The sequence below is a fragment of the Camelus dromedarius genome, chromosome 19 (assembly GCF_036321535.1).
Source record: "Camelus dromedarius isolate mCamDro1 chromosome 19, mCamDro1.pat, whole genome shotgun sequence".
Taxonomy (NCBI): Eukaryota; Metazoa; Chordata; class Mammalia; order Artiodactyla; family Camelidae; genus Camelus; species Camelus dromedarius.
In genome coordinates, this window is record NC_087454.1 from 3,559,502 (window position 1) to 3,580,754 (window position 21,253).

Below are 21,253 nucleotides of genomic sequence, written 5' to 3' on the forward strand. Positions count from 1 at the left end.
AATTACGCCCACTCTGTCCTGTCTTTAAGAACTTCTCCTTTGACCTTCACATCACCATCTGTGTTTCACAGAAAGTCTTCCGGAAGGAGACGGCCATACCCGCTACCATCACTTTCTCACCCCCATCGCGCTGCAGCCCGCACCCACAGCTCTGGTTTCTGTCCCCATTGCTCTAGTAAAACAATCTTTCTAACTTTCCAGTGACGTCTGTATTTCACAGGGTATGACCACTTTCTTTTCTTACCCTAGTCAACAAGTCAGCAGCATCCCAAATGGCTCATCGCTGTCTTCCTGAGTCAGTTCTCTGCCCCTGCGCCAGGCCACTCCCCTGGCTTCCTTTGGCCTGCTGGCTGCTCCTTCCCAGTCTCCTTGTCCTTTGTTTAGACTCTAATAGCCGATGATACTAACTCCATTTTGGTCCCACCTTTGCTCTTACCCAGCAGCCCCTGAGGGCGCTCACACTTACAGCTCTAACTCAGCCACCACCTTTGATCTCTAGACTCACTTATTCAAGTGCCTACTGGACATTTTCCCTCAGGTATCTCACAGATGTCACCAAATTAACATTTCTAAATGTAACTATTCCTTTCGCCCTTAGATCTTCCCCTTCACCTCCCCCTGTCTTCCCAGCTCTGCGAATGGCACCAACATCCACCCTACAGGTCAAGCCAGTCACCTAGTTATTCTTGACTCCTCCCTCTGCTTTGCCTCCCATGTTCAGTCCCTCTGTGATTTCTGTTCTAAATCCAATGCTGTCCAATCCATCCCCTCCTCCTCATCTCCACTGCCACCACTGTAGTCCAGTCCATCATCATCTTCATCCTGGGCCACAGCTTCCCAACTTATCTCTCTGGCTTTATTGCCACCTTCCTCCCATCAGTGACGCCCAGGGGAGGTCCCTGTGCCCCTTCTCTGGAACACAGCATGGTGTGCCGGGGCCATGCCTTCCCTAGGTCTAGGTGACTCTGAACGGAAGGACCTGGCAGATGCTCACTCAGGTAGTTGAAGGTTATTAGGTCATCCGCCTCCTGAATGGTCCTCCTGTAACATCAATACGTCAGACTGACCCTTTCCCCTCGAGAAGAGTGGCCCCAGAAGTGGAAATGCACGTAGACATACACCTCATCTCACACAGACAGGGTCGTCCAGAAAAGCCGTGAACAAACCAAAGTTTGGGGAAATCACACCATCCTTTAAATACCTTCGGGTACTGAGCGGTTATACAAAGCTGTATGCCTATCTTTTTGTAATGCAAACAAAATCAATAGCAAACTCTTGGTTTACTAATTTCATAAGAATGGCTTTTTTGAGTACAAGTTTCTTACAACAGGCCGCTTCCTACATACTCGCCCGTCTCAGTCTCCTCTGCTAATTCCTTCTCTGTTAGACCCCTAAGTGCCGACCTCCTGAGGCTTGACACTACACCTTCTTCCCTTCTTTATCTGTGTTTTCTCCAAAAATGCAGACAACGCCCAGATTTATATTTCTGATCCTCACGTCCAGATTCATGTATCGGGATATCTCCCTGCCATTTCTGCTTGGGTATCTGCAGTTATCTCCAACCAGACATGTTCAAAGTCTTAGTTTGTCTCTACACCTCCACTCCACTCAGTCTTCTCCACCTCTGTGAATAGCACTCCGTCCGCTCAGTCGCACAGCGCCTTGTGTCTGGTTGACCAGGTTGCCGTTAACAGGAACGGACCTCTGAAGTGCACGTGGCCCACTTAGCATCTCCTGTTACCATCAGCCTTGAACATCCATCTCATAGATAGGATGATTGGGCACAAGATGATGGGGATTTCAAAGAAAAGGTCAGTAGGGTCCAGGTTTCTGTTACACGTGAGCAGAAAATACTGTTGTTCACTTAGCATCTGTGTGTAAGTTTGGATCAACGCTGATTCAAATGCAGCTCTCACGTTCAAAATCAGCACCAGCGTAGACTGATTTTGGAGGATACTGGAGAGCATGCGGTGCAAGGTGATGTGAGAATCTTTGACCCCGTGTCAGCTTTTATGTGCTTCATTACCTATTTCTTAAGACCTAAAAGTGGACCCTCTTCTCACAATTTGCTACAGCATCTGCCTCTGGAACTTAAAATTAGCCTTGTGCCAAGTATGGAAGCAGAGGGCAGATACGGAAGGGCAGGGATGGGAGAGAGGAAAACACCAGTGTGACTGAGTTTTTAAATGGGATTGGTAGAAAAATCCTTGGACTTGACTGAGTTTATTTGAATATAGATGAAGCTTCTGCTGCAGCCAGAAAGGAAGACTCAGAATAGCAGTAGAGATTAAGTTGTATTATGTTACAACAAAGCTACATGTTTGCATATCCAGAGCCACGGTTTGTAAACCTTGCACCCACTATGCATATAAACAAATTTATGGAATCCTTTAGACATTCAGTCTTTCTGTTCTTGAATTAGTGACATAGAGAAGTTAGTCCCACTGTGGACAGGATCCACCTGACTCTGGTTATGTGAGCCGGGTTATGACTCCAGTAGTTTTGCAAGTCAAGTTAAATAAGCCCATTTTGTCTACAGAGCAATAACATGCACAGAGGCGATGGTATCAACATACAGCTCCGCAGTTAGCTAACTGTGCAACTTTGCACAACCTTCAGTCATCTCCTGGAGTAAATGTACAGCAGCATTACCTTCATATATATTGAGGACAAATTTTGTGTCTTTTTCTGACTTTTAATCATGGCAGACAGTATATGGGAAAGGGACACGTCTTCTAGAACAACTCTGCTATCCCTCAAAAAGAGATGCATTAGAAACACATGGACTGTTTTTCTAATGAGAAAAATAAATGCCTGGCCCTTACCTTCACACCAAGGGTTGAAGAGAATGTACGTGTCCGTCTCTGGGTCCCGGCTGGTGCGGATGATGCCATAGGGGGTCCAGACAGCGACGTACATGCGGAATTTTCCCACAATGCAGTTTGGAGAAGACTGGATGGACAGCCGGACCGACCGGTCCTCTCTCATGATGACTTTGGCCCCCCACTTGCCACTCTGCAGCTCGGAGACAATGGGGACTGGGATGTAGGTTCCCTTGTTCTCCTGAGGGTAGCGGCCTGGGAGGAGAAAGAAGAAACGCTGCGTTGGGGACATTTCCTTGTTCTCAGTCTGTCACCTTTGTAGCTGAAGGTGGGAAATCATTCATTAGACTTGAAATCATAAGTCTTGGGTTGAATATCACTTTTGCTACCAACTTGCATGCTGGTCGTCAATTTTCTTAACTTTTTTTAAGGTCTGATTTGTCATGTCTAGGTTAAAAGAAGAACAATAATACTTACAGAGATTTTTATCAGTTGGTTTGTCAATGAATTCAAATAAGATGCAGAAATACTAACGTGGACGTTAAAACAGAAGCAGAGCTTACAGGTTCCTGTGAAGTCACCATTCCCTGACAGCCCACCCTCTAAAAAGGTAAAATTGCTTTTTGAGGGTCCTAAGGCAAAGGTTTGTATTTATTCTGAAATCAATTTATTTGTCCTACTACTTGTAATAGAATTACATTTTTAGTTGTCCACGTGTAACTATTTTCATATTTAACTGAAGCATGTTTACTGCCAAGCTCATTAGTAATTTAGGCTTCTGTCCTGGGCAAGAATTCAGGCCCCGGAGGCAAATTATCCAGGTTTGAATCTTGGCTCTGCTGCTTCCTTCCCCCAGCAACCTCTGGCAGCTACTTGACCTTCACAAATCTCTATTTTCCTCTCTTTTTCTTTATCAGCAAATGAGACTAATGTGCCTACCTAACGATGAAATAAAATAATACATGTAAGATGCTTTGCACATGATTTCTCACGCATAACAAATTTTTACCTGTTATTTCAATAGAACATTAAACGTCAGAGCATTTTACCGTATGTCCAGGCTCTTCATGCTTTATACATAAGCTCTCGCAGGCTAACTCTTATCTCTCTTTATTGCTGTCATTTTGGAACAAATTCTGATTTCATGGTGTTGACCTCAAAACTGAATTTTACTAATGGATCCCTGAAAAGTCAGTCTTCACTGTGTATCGAAAGTCAACCTTACAGCGTTCTTTAACTCTTTGGCTTATGGTTTAATTTATAGTTTACTTTACAGGATAGTCAAATACACACACACACACACACACACACACACACACACACACACACACACGCATGTATATTTTAAGCAGGAACAAATCTTTCACTCACAAAATTTTCCAAAATGTATTAGATGGTCAGTTCTTCTTGGCTTAATGAAAATCACAAATCAGATGAATACATCTACAAATTGTTTGGATTGTAAGCAGAAAAACCTTTCAGGGTAAAACTTACTCACGTCAATTGTTTTACATGAACCATGTGGAGGATTCTGCATCGTAACAAACCAAAACGCTGCTTCGTGTTGGCCCCTCCAATTACTGAGGTCTTTAAAGACCTTTCTGGCGGGCATGTTGTTGAAGGCAGAGCGTCCTAAGGAGGCATCAGCTCCCACTGTGTGATTCGGCAAGGTGCTTAATCTTAATGAAAATAACAATTCATACAATGCAAGGCAGGGAGAAAGATTAGAGCCCCGTGCATCGCTATTGTTAGGGGTATATGTTTATCAACACTCAGAATGAATATTATCATAAATCCAATAAAGCCTTGAAAATGATTTTCTACCAAGTTGTGACAGTGTCTTGGTGGTGTTCTTGGGAATACACGGGGCTCAGCCTCCGGGAAGCCTGGACATAAGCCCAACTGCAGGAGCCGTCAGCTCCAGAGGCACCACCATCCCCCAACTTCCTGAATATGCTCCTCGTGTACATGTACAGACTGGGGCCTGAGGTTGCCCTTTCTCCGGACGCGTCATGGCTCTCTGGAGCCCCCATTAGTGCCGAAGCGTAGACATCCAAAGCAATCTCGCCAGCTAAATGGGACCATAATTCACTTATTACAGGGACTTGTGGCAGCTGTTGCCACTAAACACTGACTGAGATTGAGAGCGCACGGTATTCAATATGACATGAGCTTGGTAAAAATAAACTCTCAGAGACAAAAATCTATGTGGTAATGACAGCATTAGAGTTTTTAAAAAGGATGAAAGGAATTTTAAAATGAATTACATAAGCAAGCTCCTTTAAGCAAGGCATTAGGAGGGTGTGTCTGAAGCTCCGTGCTAGGAACCTCAGCTCCACGTCTGTGCTAACATCCACCATCCCTGGGAGCATCAAATTACTAAGACAATCACTGGTTTCCATGGCTACACGTCAAGGTTTGATTTCAAGAACTCCAATTTTACCTAGCAAATTCAAGTTATGCCCAAAAAAGGAAACAAAAGGGAAAGCCATGTTTATTCATGCTGGCTTTGAACCCGGTCACGGCTCATTCTAGAGGCTGGTTTGTTTGACGCTTTCCCTTCGTGCAACAATATTGTCTGTTGTGTGCTGGGCATCATTCTCAGTGCTAGAGACACCACAGCAAGCAAAGCAGCCTCCTTGCCCACAGAGCTCATGGTCCACGGACAGAGCCCAGCCTGTGCTGACCCTGATGAGCCTGTTCCTGCTTTAACCCTCGTAACAAACTGTGAGAGGGAAATTGCCATCATCACCCTAATTTGACAAATCGGGAAACTGAGGCACGGGGTCATTAAGCAGCTTGTCCAGGGTGACGCAACTAGTAAGCAGTGGGGCTGAGATCTGAACCCAGGCAGTCTGGCTCTAGAGCCTGGGAGCTTAACCTCTCGACTGTACGGCAGTCGTAGGTGCGGAAAACGCTACGGCGCTGGTGAGAACCGCGGTGCAATTCTGACCACGCAGTTAACTTGTGGGGCTCCCCTGGGCAGATTCCTTCATTGTCGGGAGTTCCATTTCCTTGTCCCTTTGCAGTTCTGGAAACTGGTAGAAAATAGATTTTATAATAGAATGAAGGCTGTATGCACGGCACACAGTAGGAGTTAAGTCAGGAGACAGTTATTGTTTGTGTTTTAAACTAACAGTTGCTTGGATGCAAAGCCAGAAGGGAGAAGAGTGATTTTTCCTTCTCTCTGGTTCTAAACCCGCACAAAGGTGGGAGTCCCAGGGAAAGCTGGCTACGTTTGTGGAGGGAGGTGTCGCGCCCCAGGGGAAAGCACTCAGATGGCTCTGACACTTACTGTGTGATCCTGGCAAAGGGCACACCCTCTCTCCACTGCAACTTCACGTACTCTGTCAAATGGGGATACAATGCGCAGTAGGCAGTGATGAAGAAGGCGGCTCAGTAAATGCAAGTTACCCTTATTGCTATTCCTCATTTTCTCAGGCTTCCTGATTCCTCTAAGCAGTCCTTTCTCTGCTCCAGGAGTGGGAAGCCAGGATGGGTTCGCCGACGGGAAGCCAGGATGGGTTCGCCGACAGCCAGCCTACACGACCCAAGTTCCCTTCCAGGAACCTTGTGCCACCTCAGCTCTGCGCTGCCCACCCCACCCCCAGCCCCACACGAGAAAGTGATGGCATTCCTCATTCACCCCAAAGCCGTAGTAATTCCAGAATTACCCTAGAAGAATCACCTAAGTCACATCTGATTTTCTGAATCACTGGTCACTGTTATCTCCATTCATGCCTTAGAGTAGAAGCTGGCACACTTTGGGCCAAATGTAGCTTGTAAATAAAGTTTTATTAGAACACACGCATCTGGGCCTGACTGCGCTACTGCAGCAGAGGCGAGGGGCTGTGGCAGAGAACAGCAGGTCTGCAGCGCCTGAAATATTTACTATTTGGCCATTACAGTAAAAGTTTGCCAACTTCTGCCTTAGAGAATTTCACATTTTATTTATTGAAGGGGTGATTTATTACAGAACCTCAGTGTCTAAGACTTGAAAATACCATCACCTAGTTTTTCCTTCAAAGAGAAATATGTTAGTAAGCTAGTAACAAACATCTGTGTCGCTATTAGGTCAATGTTTAGCTTCCTTAAAGCCTCTTCGTTAAGTTCCTCGCAGTCTCAGAGGATGCTGAAGACAGAGGACGCTGGTTGTAACTTTGTATTGATTTCAGTAGACGCAGCTAAAGCGTTCCGTTTTATTGCTGTAAAAGTTGTTTAGAGTTGCCAAGACAGTTCATACGGACAGAGATGGAAATAAAGTGACAGGAGCGAAGGTTTGTTTCCTGGGGTCGCTGCGAGGGAATTTTTACAGACAGGAAACTGAGGTTCTGTGAGGTTGTCACACGCAAGACAGCCGTGTAACTGGGCAGAGGCAGAGATGGGACACAGACCACGACCTCTGCCCTGGGAAGCCCGCTCTCCTGGCTCTGCATCATGCTGTCTCCATAGAGATGGTGGCCGGAGGATGCTGGAGGGATCACAAAGATGAAGGATGCCAAGAGAAGAACGAAGCTGGACGCTCTGAGGGCATATCTGCCAAAGGGACAGTTAGGGGATGCGTGGTGAGGGGTAGGAGATGTGCGGGAAAGAAGGATGAATCCAAGGGCTTAATAACTGATGGTGAGAAAGAGAACCTGGTAGAGAGGGGCTTCCAAAGAGGGTCTCAGGGCTACAATGGCTCCAAGTTGGGAAGGTTTCTAAGGTGATGTCAGTGACTGCAGGGAGGAGGGAAATGGGGGGGGGGGGCATCACTGCTGACACGGCCAGGCTGTGTGGCCCCAGACCAGCGAATCAGAGCAGGCAGTGATGACACTGACTGCAGAGGGAGAAAAGAGAACCCAGATTTACAGGCCTTTTCATATGCACTGTTTGGAAAAGCTGATTATTAATGTGAGACCTGACCTGTCAATAGCACCTCGGGGTCTTGTCGGCTGCTCTGTTACACCATGTTTAATTCTGAATGTAATGATTCCAATGACAGCGCTGGGCAAGAATTTTCCATGATTGAATTGTGAGTGAGGAAGCTGTGACAGAGTAGTATTTCATCCCGCTAAATGGCCCTCTCACCTCCAGGAGGTAGCGTGTTTAAGAGACCACAATCAGCCTACATTCCAGAATGACCATCCATCAACTTCCACGACCGCCCAACAGCTGTCCTCGGCCAAATCTGGGTGTGGAACTCGGCCCTCCGCAGGTGACCACCATGCACACGTTGGCTGAAAGTGAATAATGCCTGCATACATGTTTTGTTTTATTTTTTCCTCCCAAATTGTGTAATTTTGAGTTTAAAAAAAGCCCAAGCAAGAAAAATAGAAGCAGGAAATATAATATCCCAGAAAGGATTCTCATTTTGTTTTTAATAATGTAGCCTTTGAAATTGGACTACTAACCACGAAAAAAAACATCATTACCAATTGCATTCTTTCACACTTAACTAAAATTGGAGCTATCTTCCCAAGTGATGTAGAAATTAACAGATGCTCCTAGTTTAAATGTCCATTTTCATCTGTAAATTATTTTTTGAGGCCACACAAATACAATTTGTAAGGCAAAATTCGCTTAGACCATACACCTATATTCAAACGCCCCCCGCCATCTTTAAACTCACGCTCTCCTTACACATATAGTTGTGAGGACCGAGGGGAGCACCTGCCTTAGCCCCTCACCGCTCAGAACCAGGAGGAAGGGGATGAAAATATTTAATTCCTTTAAGATTTTATTCTTTACCAACCTTGCCCCAGTGGGCCTGAGTTTTTGCGTGGCTTCTTCCTATTTATGCCATTCCCGTGGTGGGCAAGAGAAACCTACCTCCAGTTTACACTCAGCCCGACATGGCCTGGGGACAATTTGCTCTCAATCATTCATTTTACGGACCTAAGAACCCACTGCATGCAAAGCCCTGCATAGGTCTTACCCCGCAGAGGAATGTGTTACATTTAAAAAATTCATGTTCTAGTAAGTTGATGGCTTGGAGAATTTTTTTTTTAAATTAAAAACGCAATGTGCTCTGTGGTGATTAGGTTCCCAGGAAGTCCAGGCAGGCCACTAATTAGCATACGGTGTGGTTGGTGTCGTTGAAAACCGTTGCTAATAGAATCATGCCGACCTCACCTGGCTCGTACCTAGAACCTTGGAGAGCACAGCACAGAGGAGGAGGCGGCGCCTGTCAGTCACCTCCCCCTGGTGCTCTGGAGTGAACAAACGTGGACCTCAGGACGCCCCTATTTTTCATCTCTCGGACACGTCGGCTGTAAGGCAAGTGCTTGTCGTCTGTGCGTCACCTGTGCTGTGCTTAGCACTGCTGGTCGTGAGAGTCTTAATTACCTGGAAACCCCAAAGAAAGCTTTGCCTTCTTAGTGACTTAGATACCTATTTTTCTTATTAAGAATGAAAGATACTGTTTTATCGTCTTTATGGCCTCACAGGCTGTCTCAATGCCTTAAACCGAGCAGGTGCCCTGTGAATGTCCAAGGACTGCACTGAGCTTTTTGCAGACACTGAGTCCCATTAAGAACATCACACAGACTTTTTAGAAGCCCTGAGATGCCTGTAGCAACCAGCTGTCAACTGCAAGCACCCTTCACAAGACATAAAAATTTCTAACTGGAGACTTTTTCCTTTAAGGAGTATCTTCCATTCACGGATAAATACATTTAAAGCTGAGCTCTGACACCACCTACCTGCAGACTTTCTTTAACAGTAAATTCTTATAAGAGGATCGTCTCTAAGGAACTCATGAAAATATACCATGTCTCCAGCTGGGAAGGTAAATTGCATGATGTTAATTCATTTTTCCATTTGACCCTTTGGTTTTTCTCAAGACGCAGCTTTCATGTTCAAAATATTCAATCTATTTCCACACAGGCCCTGGAAGCGTTCCTGGGACAGCGTGATGCATTTGGCAGAGCTGGAGGCGTGGATACAGGAGCCTTGTAAAGGGAAGCAAAGCTTGTTTTAACAGTCTCGGGGTGGAATGGGGGTGCACGGGGACCAGGGTGGAGTACGTCCCTGAATAACTTTTAGAAACACCAGGTTACCAGCTATAAAAAACCAAGCCCACCACCACCAAAAGAGAAACAATGATGACAAGAGGAGAGAAACATAAACGTTCAAAAGCAAATCATTTCATCAAAGAGCTCCAGAACCTACGCTGGCTGTTTCATACCTTGTCGGGGGGATGTATCTATGTACCTAGACGTGTACATATACGTACAATTTATCAATCGATACGTATTCGCATGTTTCCTAAAGGAAGAAAGCTTCACATTTATTCTGTGACTCCCTCAAACTAGAGAAGGAGGGGAGGTCCTTGAGGACAGGGGCTGGGCTTTGTTTGACTTCGTGTATCCGGTGGCTTGCGCCGCCTTGGAACAGACTAGGCTGCATAAACGTTTGGTAAATTGAATATAATGTATCTTCAAGGTGTCTTGCCTATGTTAACTTTATTTCACTTTCAATCCTTCCGAAGTCTCTTAAAATATTTCTTGGAGCAAGCTGTAATTCTGTGAAACGTCTATGAAACCAGCGCTGGGCGAGGCTCGCCGAGGGGCTCGGGAAGTCACGAGGCTGCGCCTGCCGAGGCCCCGGCGTGAGGAGGGCGCACCTCACAGCGCCGCCCAGGCTGCAGTCTGGACGGGAGGGGACTCGGGCCTGGCCCGGGGGTGGGGGTGGGGGCGCCAGCAGCGCGAGAGGGAGAGAAGGGCGTGAGGTAAAACCCCGGGGAAACGCCAACTACGCGGAGATAAGATAACCCCTTCATCTGTGAAGTACGACTGTGGGTCTCCTCCAACAAAGCTGACCCCAGCACGCCAGACTTCAGCTGGGACTACCGGCCACCAGGAGGACGGTGTGGCGGGGGCTTCCGGAACACAAGTCATCGCAGCCGTTGGGCGCTGCGGAAACCCAGAGGAGGAAGCAGGTAAAGGTGCAACAAGGTGGGAGAGGGTCCCTCACAGGTGGCCCTGGGATCTCATCTTAAAGGTGGACAAGGCGGGGAGGAGCCTTCCCAGCAGAGAGAGCAGGAAAGCGTGGACCATTGGGGACCATGAGATGTCTGCAGCTGACCTGAGCAGGGGGAGAACCAAAGGGAGCTTTGACGCCATGCAAAAGCGTTTAGGCTGTGTCCCAGGAAGGGCTGAGGATGGGGCGGAGCCATGAGAAGCTTCAGGTGCCTGATGAGATCTGCACTGCAGGAAGTTCACTCTGGCTTCAGGATGGAGGATGGTTTGCGGGGGGACAAGAGTGGAGGGAAGCCAGTCAGAGAGCCGTTGAAGATGCTGGGTTTGACATGACGGTGTCCCTAGAGTGTGCTGATGGGCTCTGAGAGAAGTTAGGTGGAAGGAAGCAATAAAAAACCAACACAAGCACAAATGACACTGTTGTCAGGTTGTGAAGATTCATTAAACGTCATTTTCTGAGTGATGTTATTACCTGCCCTCCATCCACACTCACTCAAGTCTCCCTGGGTGTGCGCTGGGAGAAACCTCAAGGATGAGAAAAGAGGTCAGGGGTGAGGGTCACCATGGGCATGACATGGAAGCAAAAGCAATGATAAGTGAGAGAAAGGGAGGTAAGACTGGGAAATGCTGGAAGGAGGTGAAGCAACAACGAGCACGGATAGGACTCAGACCCCGATGTGCAAACACGACCTCCTACCAACAGGAGGCAGAGCCACCTGGAGACACGGCAGACTCCAAGGCTGGGGCAGGGAATGTACAAGATGAGCCGGAAACACCTTTTTGTGCCAGAAAACAAGGAAGTGAGGATGCCGAGGCCAGTTGGAAAAGTTTCCAACTGGCAAAATCTAGGCCATCAAATTAATTACAATAGTAACAGGTTTAAGTAACCCATTTAATTAAAAGAGGAAATCATGAGTTCATATTGATGTCAGTCCATCACTCTATCAATACAGATTTTGGTGATGAATAGAACCATTTCATAGTCTCAAGGTAGTTTTTTGTAAACTGCTTACTAATTACAAAGGGAGCAAAGAGTAAGTTTGCAGTGGAGAACCCTGACAGGTGCCACTGCACTGGCGTCTGTGATGTGCTGCCCAGCGCCCCTTCCAAGAAGGGCTGATTTATCCATGGTGGCTGGGAGTGACAGCAGAAAATGGTCCTTGGTGGCTCAGCCCTCTTTGGGAATTACCAAAGCTGAAGAAAACTGCCTCGTCTGAGGCCACATCTCATTCAGGGGCAGCTCAGATCCAATGGATGATCAACACGGGGGTCCAGCGGTCCAGCCCAGGGGCCCCCATGGCTCCTCATGGGGTCAGCTGTGACGTTTGAGACTGCTTCAGCTAAGCCTCTCCCTCCGTCCGATTCTGCTCCCTTCCACAGAGGTTACTCCCAAGAGCGCGCCTTAATTGACTCTCGCATGCTAATTTCAGAATCTAGTTCCGGGGGATCCCACCTGCTACAGGCTGAGTGTTTGCATCCACCCCGCCTTCCTGGGCTCCCCCATTGCGGGCACAAAACCTTCACTTACACGCACTGCTAGAACACGGTGCTGAACGCAGCCTCACGGTAGCTTGCAGACACACCGGAATGACAGCACTGTGAACACCTCACCGCAGGCCACAGCCATTTGGAGCTGGGGCCCTCGCCCTTTCCTCCTTGCGAGGACACAGTGAGAACCAGCAGGTAGGTCCTCAGCACACATGAGGTCTGTCAGCACCTTGGTTTTGGACTCCCCGGCCTCCAGAACTGCTAAGAAATAATTGTTTATAAGCACCTCGTCTATGGTATTTTGTTAAAGCCACCAGGATGGATTAAGACGTTGACCCATAACTCTGCCCTAATCAAATAATCAAAATTAATGCAATCAGTAAAGAGAGCTACCCAAAATTCAATGTGCAACCAGACAGGATCCACCGAGAAGAACACAGCCCCACTTCTGTGCCGCAACTGCCAAAGACACATTACCTGATTGTGATCACCAGGAAACAGCAGACAAACCCAGATCGGGAGGCTTTGTATGAAATTACTGCCTTATAATCTTCAAAGGGGTCAAGTAACGAAAGCCAAAGGAAGACTCTGAACGTGTTCCAAATGGAAAACTAGAGATAGGACATGACCACAAGGCGTGACGTGTGACTCTGGACTGGATCCTCTTGCTATAAAGGACGTTGTTGGGACAACTGGTGAGACCCAAATGGGGTATGAAGATTAGACAGTCATAAGGCACCAGCTGTAATTTCCTGACTTTGGTGGATGTATGGGAGAGCGTCTTTGCTCACAGGAAACACACACCCAAGTACTTAAAGCATTCAGTGGTGGTGGGACAGCAGGTTGACAACCCTCTAATGGTTCTGGAAGAAAAACGTAAGTTCTTTGTGGAGTTTGTTTCAAAATTTTGAAGAACTTTTTCAACAACAAACAACAGAACAACACGTGTAGCCACTGTTTGTATAATTATCCTGTATGTCTGTGTTCTCCTCTTTCTTTTTTTTTAAACCCTCAGTGATGTAGATCTTTAAGTTTCTTAAGACAAGCAATGCTTTCTGAGCTTTCTGTCTTTGGAAACACCAGTTTCGGTCCTTCAAAGGCATGTGCTACAGGGGACGGCCTCCTGGTGGCCCTGTGCTAGGCAACATCCTAACTGCCCAAGGGACGAGATGTGGCCGCCCCTCAAGAAGCATCAGCTCTAAGAGACTACGGGACCGGCAAGGAGCCAAGTGTCAAGGAAGAGCCCGTTCAGGGACGCAAGCCGGAGCCAAGGCTGGAGAAGTCAGTACACAAGCAGCCACTTAGTAAATCACCATGGCAGGGATGATGGAGGCCCCCCAGGCCAGGTTCACTGCGCCATATAAATCCAGGGGGAAATCAGGCAGAGAGCAGAAGGAGATTTCTTTCTTACTTCAGAAGGTGATTACTTTGTACATGCGCCCTAAATAACCAGGACTGGGATTTTTCCCCTTGGGATTTTATCTTGCTGGTTCTAAACACAAGCACTGTCTTTATGAATCATCTTTATTTTTAAAATTTGGCTAACACTCCGCTCAAGTGTCTCTGACAATGTTTAAAGCAATTTGTTTCACAAATACGAAAGTTAGAAACGCCTGAGATGATGGAAATGAAGCAATAGAGACAGTGTGTCATCTTCTATCACTTAGAAATATGTTGCACAAATAAAAGGGTTTTGATGGAAAATGCCACGCTAGCTGTCTCCACTGCGTCCTTTCCGTCATTTTAATCATAGAAACACTGTTTTTGTCTCTGTAAAATTAATTGCTTAACAATACTGAGGGCTCTTGTCTCCCCTGTGCACTAATTTTCCAGGGAACTTAACAGCATTTTTGTCACCCTAACCTTGAGATGCTGGACCACAAATACGCTTGTCCCTTTGGGAGCCAGTTATGGGGTTGAGGGGGAAAGCTAGTTTGTCTTTGTGCTTTGCCAGTCAAGGAAACAGGGCTTGAAATAGCATTAGTGATTATACGTCCACATGGAAAGCACGACCCTTTGTTGGAAGAGCTGACAGCATCGCGCTGACAGGTTTCCAAAAAAAATACCGCACGTGTCACATGACAGCGCAAAGTGCTGCGCACGCTTTGTAAGCTGCGGGACCGCAGGACATGTCCGGGCCCAAAGAACCTCATTCTGCGACGTCTGTCTTCACCTGCCGGGGCTGCTAAAACAAAACGCCCAAACCAGGCGGCTTACACACCAGACACTCGTTTCTCACGTTCTGAAGCTGGGAGGCCCCAGCTCAGGGCGCAGGCAGGTCTGGCTTGTGGTGAGGCCCTTCTCCCTGGCTTGCAGACCATGTGTGTGTCCACGTGCTGGTCTTGCTTCTTCTTCTTGAAAGGATGCAAATCCCATCATAGGCCAGTTCCCTCGTGACCTCATCTAAACGCTAGCTGAGTCTCCCTCCCTCGCCGTGACTCATTCTGAACAGACATCTCTGCTCGACCTCACCTGCGCTGGAAGAACTCACCATCCCCGGGCGGCACTCCCAGAGCCAGATCAACACCACATCCCGCTCAGGCCAGTGCTCGTGGCTCCGTATGTCTTCCCTTGAAGCGTATTTCTGTGCACTGTTTGAACACTTACTCTAGTCACCAGCATCATGAGATGCCATGCCCCTGCCACATTCCTCACATTTTCAGCAGCTCCCTCTTAGCTCAGCTCTGATCTGACAGTCACTCATCCAAGCTTTCCCAGCTTATGCTTGTTTTCCTAGGATCCCATCTACTGAGTCACTCCTTCCCTCTCAAAAGTGTTTGGAGGTTAAACTATAGGGTTACCCTAGCGGTGACCCACTGAGCTGTAGCAGGCCCTGGGCCGACTTGGGCGAGAGCATACTTGAACCCTCTGTTGGGCAAGGATAGTTTCCGGGTCTGTAAAACAAGTGGGCGAAGTGATGGCTCGGATTTCTTCCAGCTCCCTAACATTTATATTCTGTCGTTCTGTGAAGTGCGCCGAGCTGTGGATTGCTTCACAACGAGCACACAGTAAAACTCTTACAAAGGCGGATTTCTCCCGGGCAGCCAGTCCTAACTGGATGCTGGGCGGTTGCTCCCGGGAACGTCTCCTCTGCAGCTCCCTGTTTCTGCCTTGAATCCAAACTCGACCCTCGGCATCTTGGTACCTACTCTCCTGCCTCTGTCCGTGCCTGACTCCCCAGGCTCTTCACCTTTTCTCTCAAAACTCATTCCTGGACTATCTCATTTCCTTGGGACACTGCTCTCTGCAGAGGGTCAGAGAGTTATTTTGCAAAGCCAATGTGTGCAAGTTTACAAACGGGTCAGCTGGACGGCATCAGCTACTCTCACGGAGCATTTCCACGCTGTTAGGGGGGCTTCAGCTGTTCCGTACTAACGCGGAGGAGTACCTGCAGTGGGGGCATCCAGCACGCTGCTGCGGATTGCCTGTCACGTCTCCCCACATGGAGAGCTGCCTCTCTACCTGGATATAAACTTGGCAGATGGCAATCAGATATTTATTAAAGACAGTTGGAGAACATAATGTGAGAATGAGTGAATGAGACTGAAAATTTGTTTTTATTATAGTTCAGCTTATTAACAGTCCACACATTTCTCCCCCAAAGCCTGTATTTTTAAAGTATATTTGGTTTCACAGTTCAAAGTGTGCGAATCTGATCATCTCCAGATGAGCAAGAAGGCAGGGACAACAGATCTCTTCTGTCTCTTCTCCCCACGGGCACATTTGGTGAATAAGTGAATGGGGTGGATATCACTCAAGTCTCTCTTGATCTCCCACGTGCAAACAGACCCACACCATTTACTGAGCCCCCTTTCAACTGTTCTTGAAAACTAATGGTGACTTAATTGCATTTGATCATGTTAATGAGATTCTGATCTTTGACAAAAGATAGCTTTTCAGGGTTCCTGTGTCAATCTGACATGACGAAATGGATTCTTCAGGAAGGATGATGATTCTGCTGTGTGGAGACTCCAGATGCCACAGCTCACCTCCACTAAGCAGGAAACTTGAGCTCGGACTTCTAGTTAGTGCCAAGATTTGCTAAGCAAACAGTCACTGGGGACTGGCTCCATAAGGTGGGTACATCCCTTATGGGCCAGAGTGGGTCCCCCATATCACCGCAAGTTCCACAAAGCTCCCAGAGTCTGAAGAGTGAGCCGTGCCCCACCCCCAAATAGAAGTGTGAGAGTTGATTCCACTAAGGGTTCCTTTTTCATTAGAACTATGTGTACCTCAGCAGGACAGGAAGCTATAGGACTTCCAGGAGCGCCTTCCTCCCAGCCTGCAGGGCACACGTTCCCGATCCCTCCTGTGGCACTCCCAATTCCTTAAGATCCTCTCAAGACCTACTTGCCTTGTCCCAAGACCTTCCCTTTTAACTGTAGCCGAGGTCCCTCCTGACCGCCCAGAGCAGCGCCTGCCTGCTGTGTTCTACATTTCCGGTAGACGGCTGCGCCAGCCCAGCCCTTGATTATACGCGGTATGTTGTCTTCATCAATTGTTGATGGAAGTCTTCTCACTCCAACTATATTAAGCTCTTTAAAGACAGGAATAGCGTCTTACGTCCCCCATGGCACCCCACACAGTGTAAGACCCAGCAGAGGCTTCTGCATCAGAAATTCACCGGACTGGGCGTGAGATGAGATGGTGGGGAGGCCCTTCGGCAGAAACGGGAAGGAGGTGGACGGGGAAACTGAAGAAACCACGTCAAGACTCCTTGAAGAACCTCCAACAACAGGGCAACGGAACCTCCAAAAGGCTAAGCCAGGCTTTAGCCAGAGTTGGGCCGGTGCTTTTAAGGCATCCAACCCAGCTTCCTGAAGGCTGAAGAAACGCCTCTGAACAGATACAAAAATCGCTAGCCCCATCTCCTGAGGGTGCCTCCTCTCGCTCTCCTGACTGTGACTGATGGGGAAATAACCAAAACACTCATCCACAGGACGGTGTGCATGTCTGTACAAGAGAGAGAAAAGACAGAACAACAAAAGAGAGAAAAGGAGAGACAGAAATGGAAATAAGAGAAATTATAGGAAAGGGTAGAAAAGGTCAGAAGGACTGAGATAACGAGAAGAAAGAAAAGTCAAAAAGGAAGCGCAAAGAGAGACCCAGCTGTGTCCGGCTTGCCTCATGGCATCGAATGCCTGTCTGGCGCTGGCTGCTGTTAGAGTGATGCCTTATGGAGGCTCTGCTTCTTTAAGGAACACTACAAAGATGTAGCTTTTCTATACAGTTGCAATATTCAAAATAAGGCTGGTAACTGGGCCACCTTACTAGCAAGCAAACATCGCTAAGGCGTTCCGAGAGCTTGCCGGTTATTCCCTGGTGTTATTCTCACACCAGGCTCGCGGGGTGACGCGAGGGCACAGATTATGAATAATTACTCCACTCCCATCCTTTCTTCGGTGGGTTTTAATTCCATTCGTTTGTGGTCTCTCTCTTCACAGACTGGAGACTTGAGAGCAAGGTACAGCGGTGGGCACATTAGTTTTCATTAAATGTTGTTTTCACCCTCTTTTGTTACCCCTGACTTCACCTACTGCAGGCATTTCTCAGGACTGATGCGAAAGGGCCAAAGGATGCCCACACCGTGTACTCCCTGAGTTCAGATCATGAGTTCTGGTGGAGCAGAGTTTCAACTGTGTGCGTGCTAATTAGCCAAGGTTATGAATTCCCATAAATGAAAGTCAGTATAAGACACAAGTATGGAGACAGAAGGGAGAGGGGAGAGAGGGTGAAGGCAAATCAGGGGAATAGAAGAGAGAGGGAGGATGGAGGGGGGAAGTCGGGCATCCGTGCAAGAATTCTCACTCCAGGATCCATGGTCCTTCCCAAGTGCTCCGTGGAGAACACTGAACGTGGCGAGCCACGCCGGCAGCTCTGTGACGCTCAGGACACTAAGCTCCACTGAGAAACTCCAGCTGTGTGGGATGGGACGTGGTCCCCCCGCAGGACCGAGGGGGCTCCCTGCAGGTCTCTGGCGCTAGAATATGGGTAGTGAGCCCTCCTACTTTGAGACCAAACAGCCTCTGCCACTTCGGCTAGGACTGTGGGCAGATGGTTCTGGGCAGAACGTGGTCTGCGGTTTGTCAGGGTGCCTATTGGACCAATTAAGCTGTCAGCAGGGATGCTGCAGACACTGGGGCTGTTTGTTTGGAGGTTTAGCGACTGTTATCTTTTCTTTGCTCCCAGGAGAGAAGAGACAGAGCAGAGGCCTCCTCTTGGCCTTTTTGACAGTCTTATTTAGTAACAACCCATTGGAGAACCTCTCCCAGCGCCACCGGTGCTGAGATTGCTAAGGGTTCACCCTGAAGGAGGTGGGTGGGAACCCCGTCTCTCATCGCCCTCCCCCAGGACCCAGGATGGGGTGGGGCAGTTCAGGGGGCACACTTGGTAACGGAGAACTCGACCCCTGGGGAGCCGCTGGGAGAGTCAGGCCAGGCTGGTGCCTCAGCAAAGTCCACACTTGCAGGTGGACAGTCAGGGAGGTCAACCCCCCTAATGACATAACCAGGATTGATTTTCTCTTTCCTTGCAAGCTGGGTGCTTGACAGCGTATCTGTCCTCTTTTAGAGCCCAAGGTGGACAGGCCACTGGGCTGAGACTCTGATGGTCTGTGGGGAAGTGGGGGTCACGGGGCCACCCCCACACCCCCTGCACGAGCCTGGGTAAAGCACTCATGCCCTGTGAACGCTGGTTTCCAGATTTTCAATGAGGTTTACCCCTACCCTCCTGCTTCCCAGTTCTGTTGTGGGAATGAAAAGGTGCCTTCATGCGTTGTCCCCTGCACTCCATGAACGACTGTTTGAAGTTCTGTAGCCCCTGTCTTCGGGTGAGGGGACAGTACCGGGGGGCTGAGTGAGTCCGTGGAACTAAGCAGTGGAACTAGGTCTGACCGGGGGCTGCCCGACTCCAGGCCTTCCCCCTGACCGTCCCCTCCACCGTGCTGCCTCCCAGCCCTTGTATCAAATGACCGTCATCCCTGAAATGACTCCCCAGGGCCAGTCACTGGGGCACACTGAGCCCTCAGACCACAGCGCGCTACTTCACCGCAGGCGCATCTTGCTTGACTGTGCAAACCAAACAGGACACACCAGCTTTACGGGAGGAGCCACCAGCCAGAGCGAAGCGCTGCGCGCTGACCTCGTCGCCCTGTGAGTAAGGACCCCCCCCCCCCCCCCGCCTCGCACCTACGCCCCTGACAGTACCCTCAGCCCTCCGGTTTGTCTTCCACTCTCTGCCACGGTAATCGCAGAAGTAAAAACCTGCATCTTTTTAACGCTCTGCTTAAAACGCTTCCATAGAGGCTTCCACAGATGTTATTCTTAACATCTCAGCTTCTTATCCAGGTGTCCAAGATTGTTAGTACTCTTTCAAGTCATCTTTCTCCACTGACCTTCCTTTTTTTCCCCCTGGAATATATACGTGTTCCGTTCCACTGGGTCAACTCCTATGCATCCTTTGAAACCCGGATCAAACAGCACTTCCCGGGGGGCTCCTCTGACTGGCCGCATGGTCGATCTCTCTCTCTCCAAGGTGCTTTGCAGGCATTTTGCCCAAGAGGCTGGCATGGACCTCAACCTCCAGCATTCAGCCTGTCCTGTCTGGATTCTCTAAGGGCAAAGGATGAGCATAGCTTCCCACTGTAATCCCACTGCAGTGCTTTGTACGTGCAGAGTTATCAATAACCGCCCAATAAGCACATTCGAAAGGAAAATTAAACTGGTTTCAAGGTAAAAGAAGCCAAAGAAAAATCTGGAAAGTAAATATCTAAATATAAAAAAGGAAAGGCATCATTTCTGAAAAGAGAAGTTACTGAACACGAATGCCAAATTGATAGCTATTCTAACGCAGGCACAACAACTGAAGTGTCAAAAAGAAAAAAAACATAGATATTATGTTAAGTTACCACAGCACATTGACTACAAATCCCCTCAGATTCTATCATCTACCTTTCTTCAGCGTTCTGCAGGATAAAGGTAATTCGCAACTGTAGTTTGGCATTTCCTAGAGTGAGTCCTGCATTTTACTAAAAGATATCATAAAAATAATAACATAGTAGAGCAGTGTTTACAGTAAAACAATTTTGGGAAATGTTAGGCTGAAGAAGTTTCTTTTTTGACTTTGTCCCTCCTCAGAGTCTTCGATACACTAACGCGCGCTGGAACTCTCCAAGAAGAGGCACGGAACGCAGCACGACCCAAATGTGTTTGACCACGGAACTTCTTTCCAAGGAACATCTCACATGACAGGTATTCATGGAGAGCACTCTCTGGGCAACACTGACCTAGATTCTCAGATGCCAGTATCAGTCACTTTCACAGAGGCTGCTCGTCGGCGTAGAAACACACAGCAGCAAAAACTGGAAATGACTTCCTGCATCAACATCGCTTCCAAATGATGAAACACGTAGCCCGTTTGCATCAGAACGCAGCAGGAAATAGTGGAAAGAAGCTAGGAAATATTTCTCTGCGTCTTACCAGCTGTATGATTTGGGCCAAGAGATTTCTCAGCAGAGAAATTGTGCCACGTCTGTGACAGTCACGGGTGGTGATTTTACCTGGACTTTCTGAACCAAAAATCCACGAAGACACCTGGTCTTAAAGGATTTGGGTGATGCTCTCAGATATAAGAAATGGTTCTTTGCGTCCCTAAGCGCCTGCAGCACCTGCTCAGGTCATCAGGCATGGTAATCAGTTTGTGTCTCTCTACCTACCACGTGAACCCTCCCCAGACCTCGTTCCCAACATCCTCAGAAGACGAGGGATCCTTCTGCCGCGTCAACCCCGCATCGATGTCACTTCAAGCTCTACTTCCACTTCCTGTAGCACTCTCCTGAGTCTTCAGGAGTCTTCCTCTGCCGGCTCCCCTTTCCCTCTGCCTCCTTACAAGCTGAAGTACCTCCAACCCTAAAACAGACACCAAGACAAAAATACCCCACCTCTCACCCACATTCTTCTCTAGAGACTCTAAATTGTCGTAGCT

General features: G+C 48.1%; 1 protein-coding gene across 3 annotated transcripts in view; it reads right to left on the reverse strand.

Annotated features, from left to right (window-relative positions):
• Positions 1 to 21,253, reverse strand: part of F13A1 (coagulation factor XIII A chain) — a 125,248-nt gene that overhangs the window by 83,795 nt on the left and 20,200 nt on the right. For all 3 annotated transcript variants that reach the window (XM_064476161.1, XM_064476162.1, XM_064476163.1), the window contains exon 5: positions 2,826 to 3,077. In XM_064476161.1, coding sequence (XP_064332231.1) covers positions 2,826 to 3,077 — 252 coding nt within the window. The remainder of the gene's footprint in view (positions 1 to 2,825; positions 3,078 to 21,253) is intronic.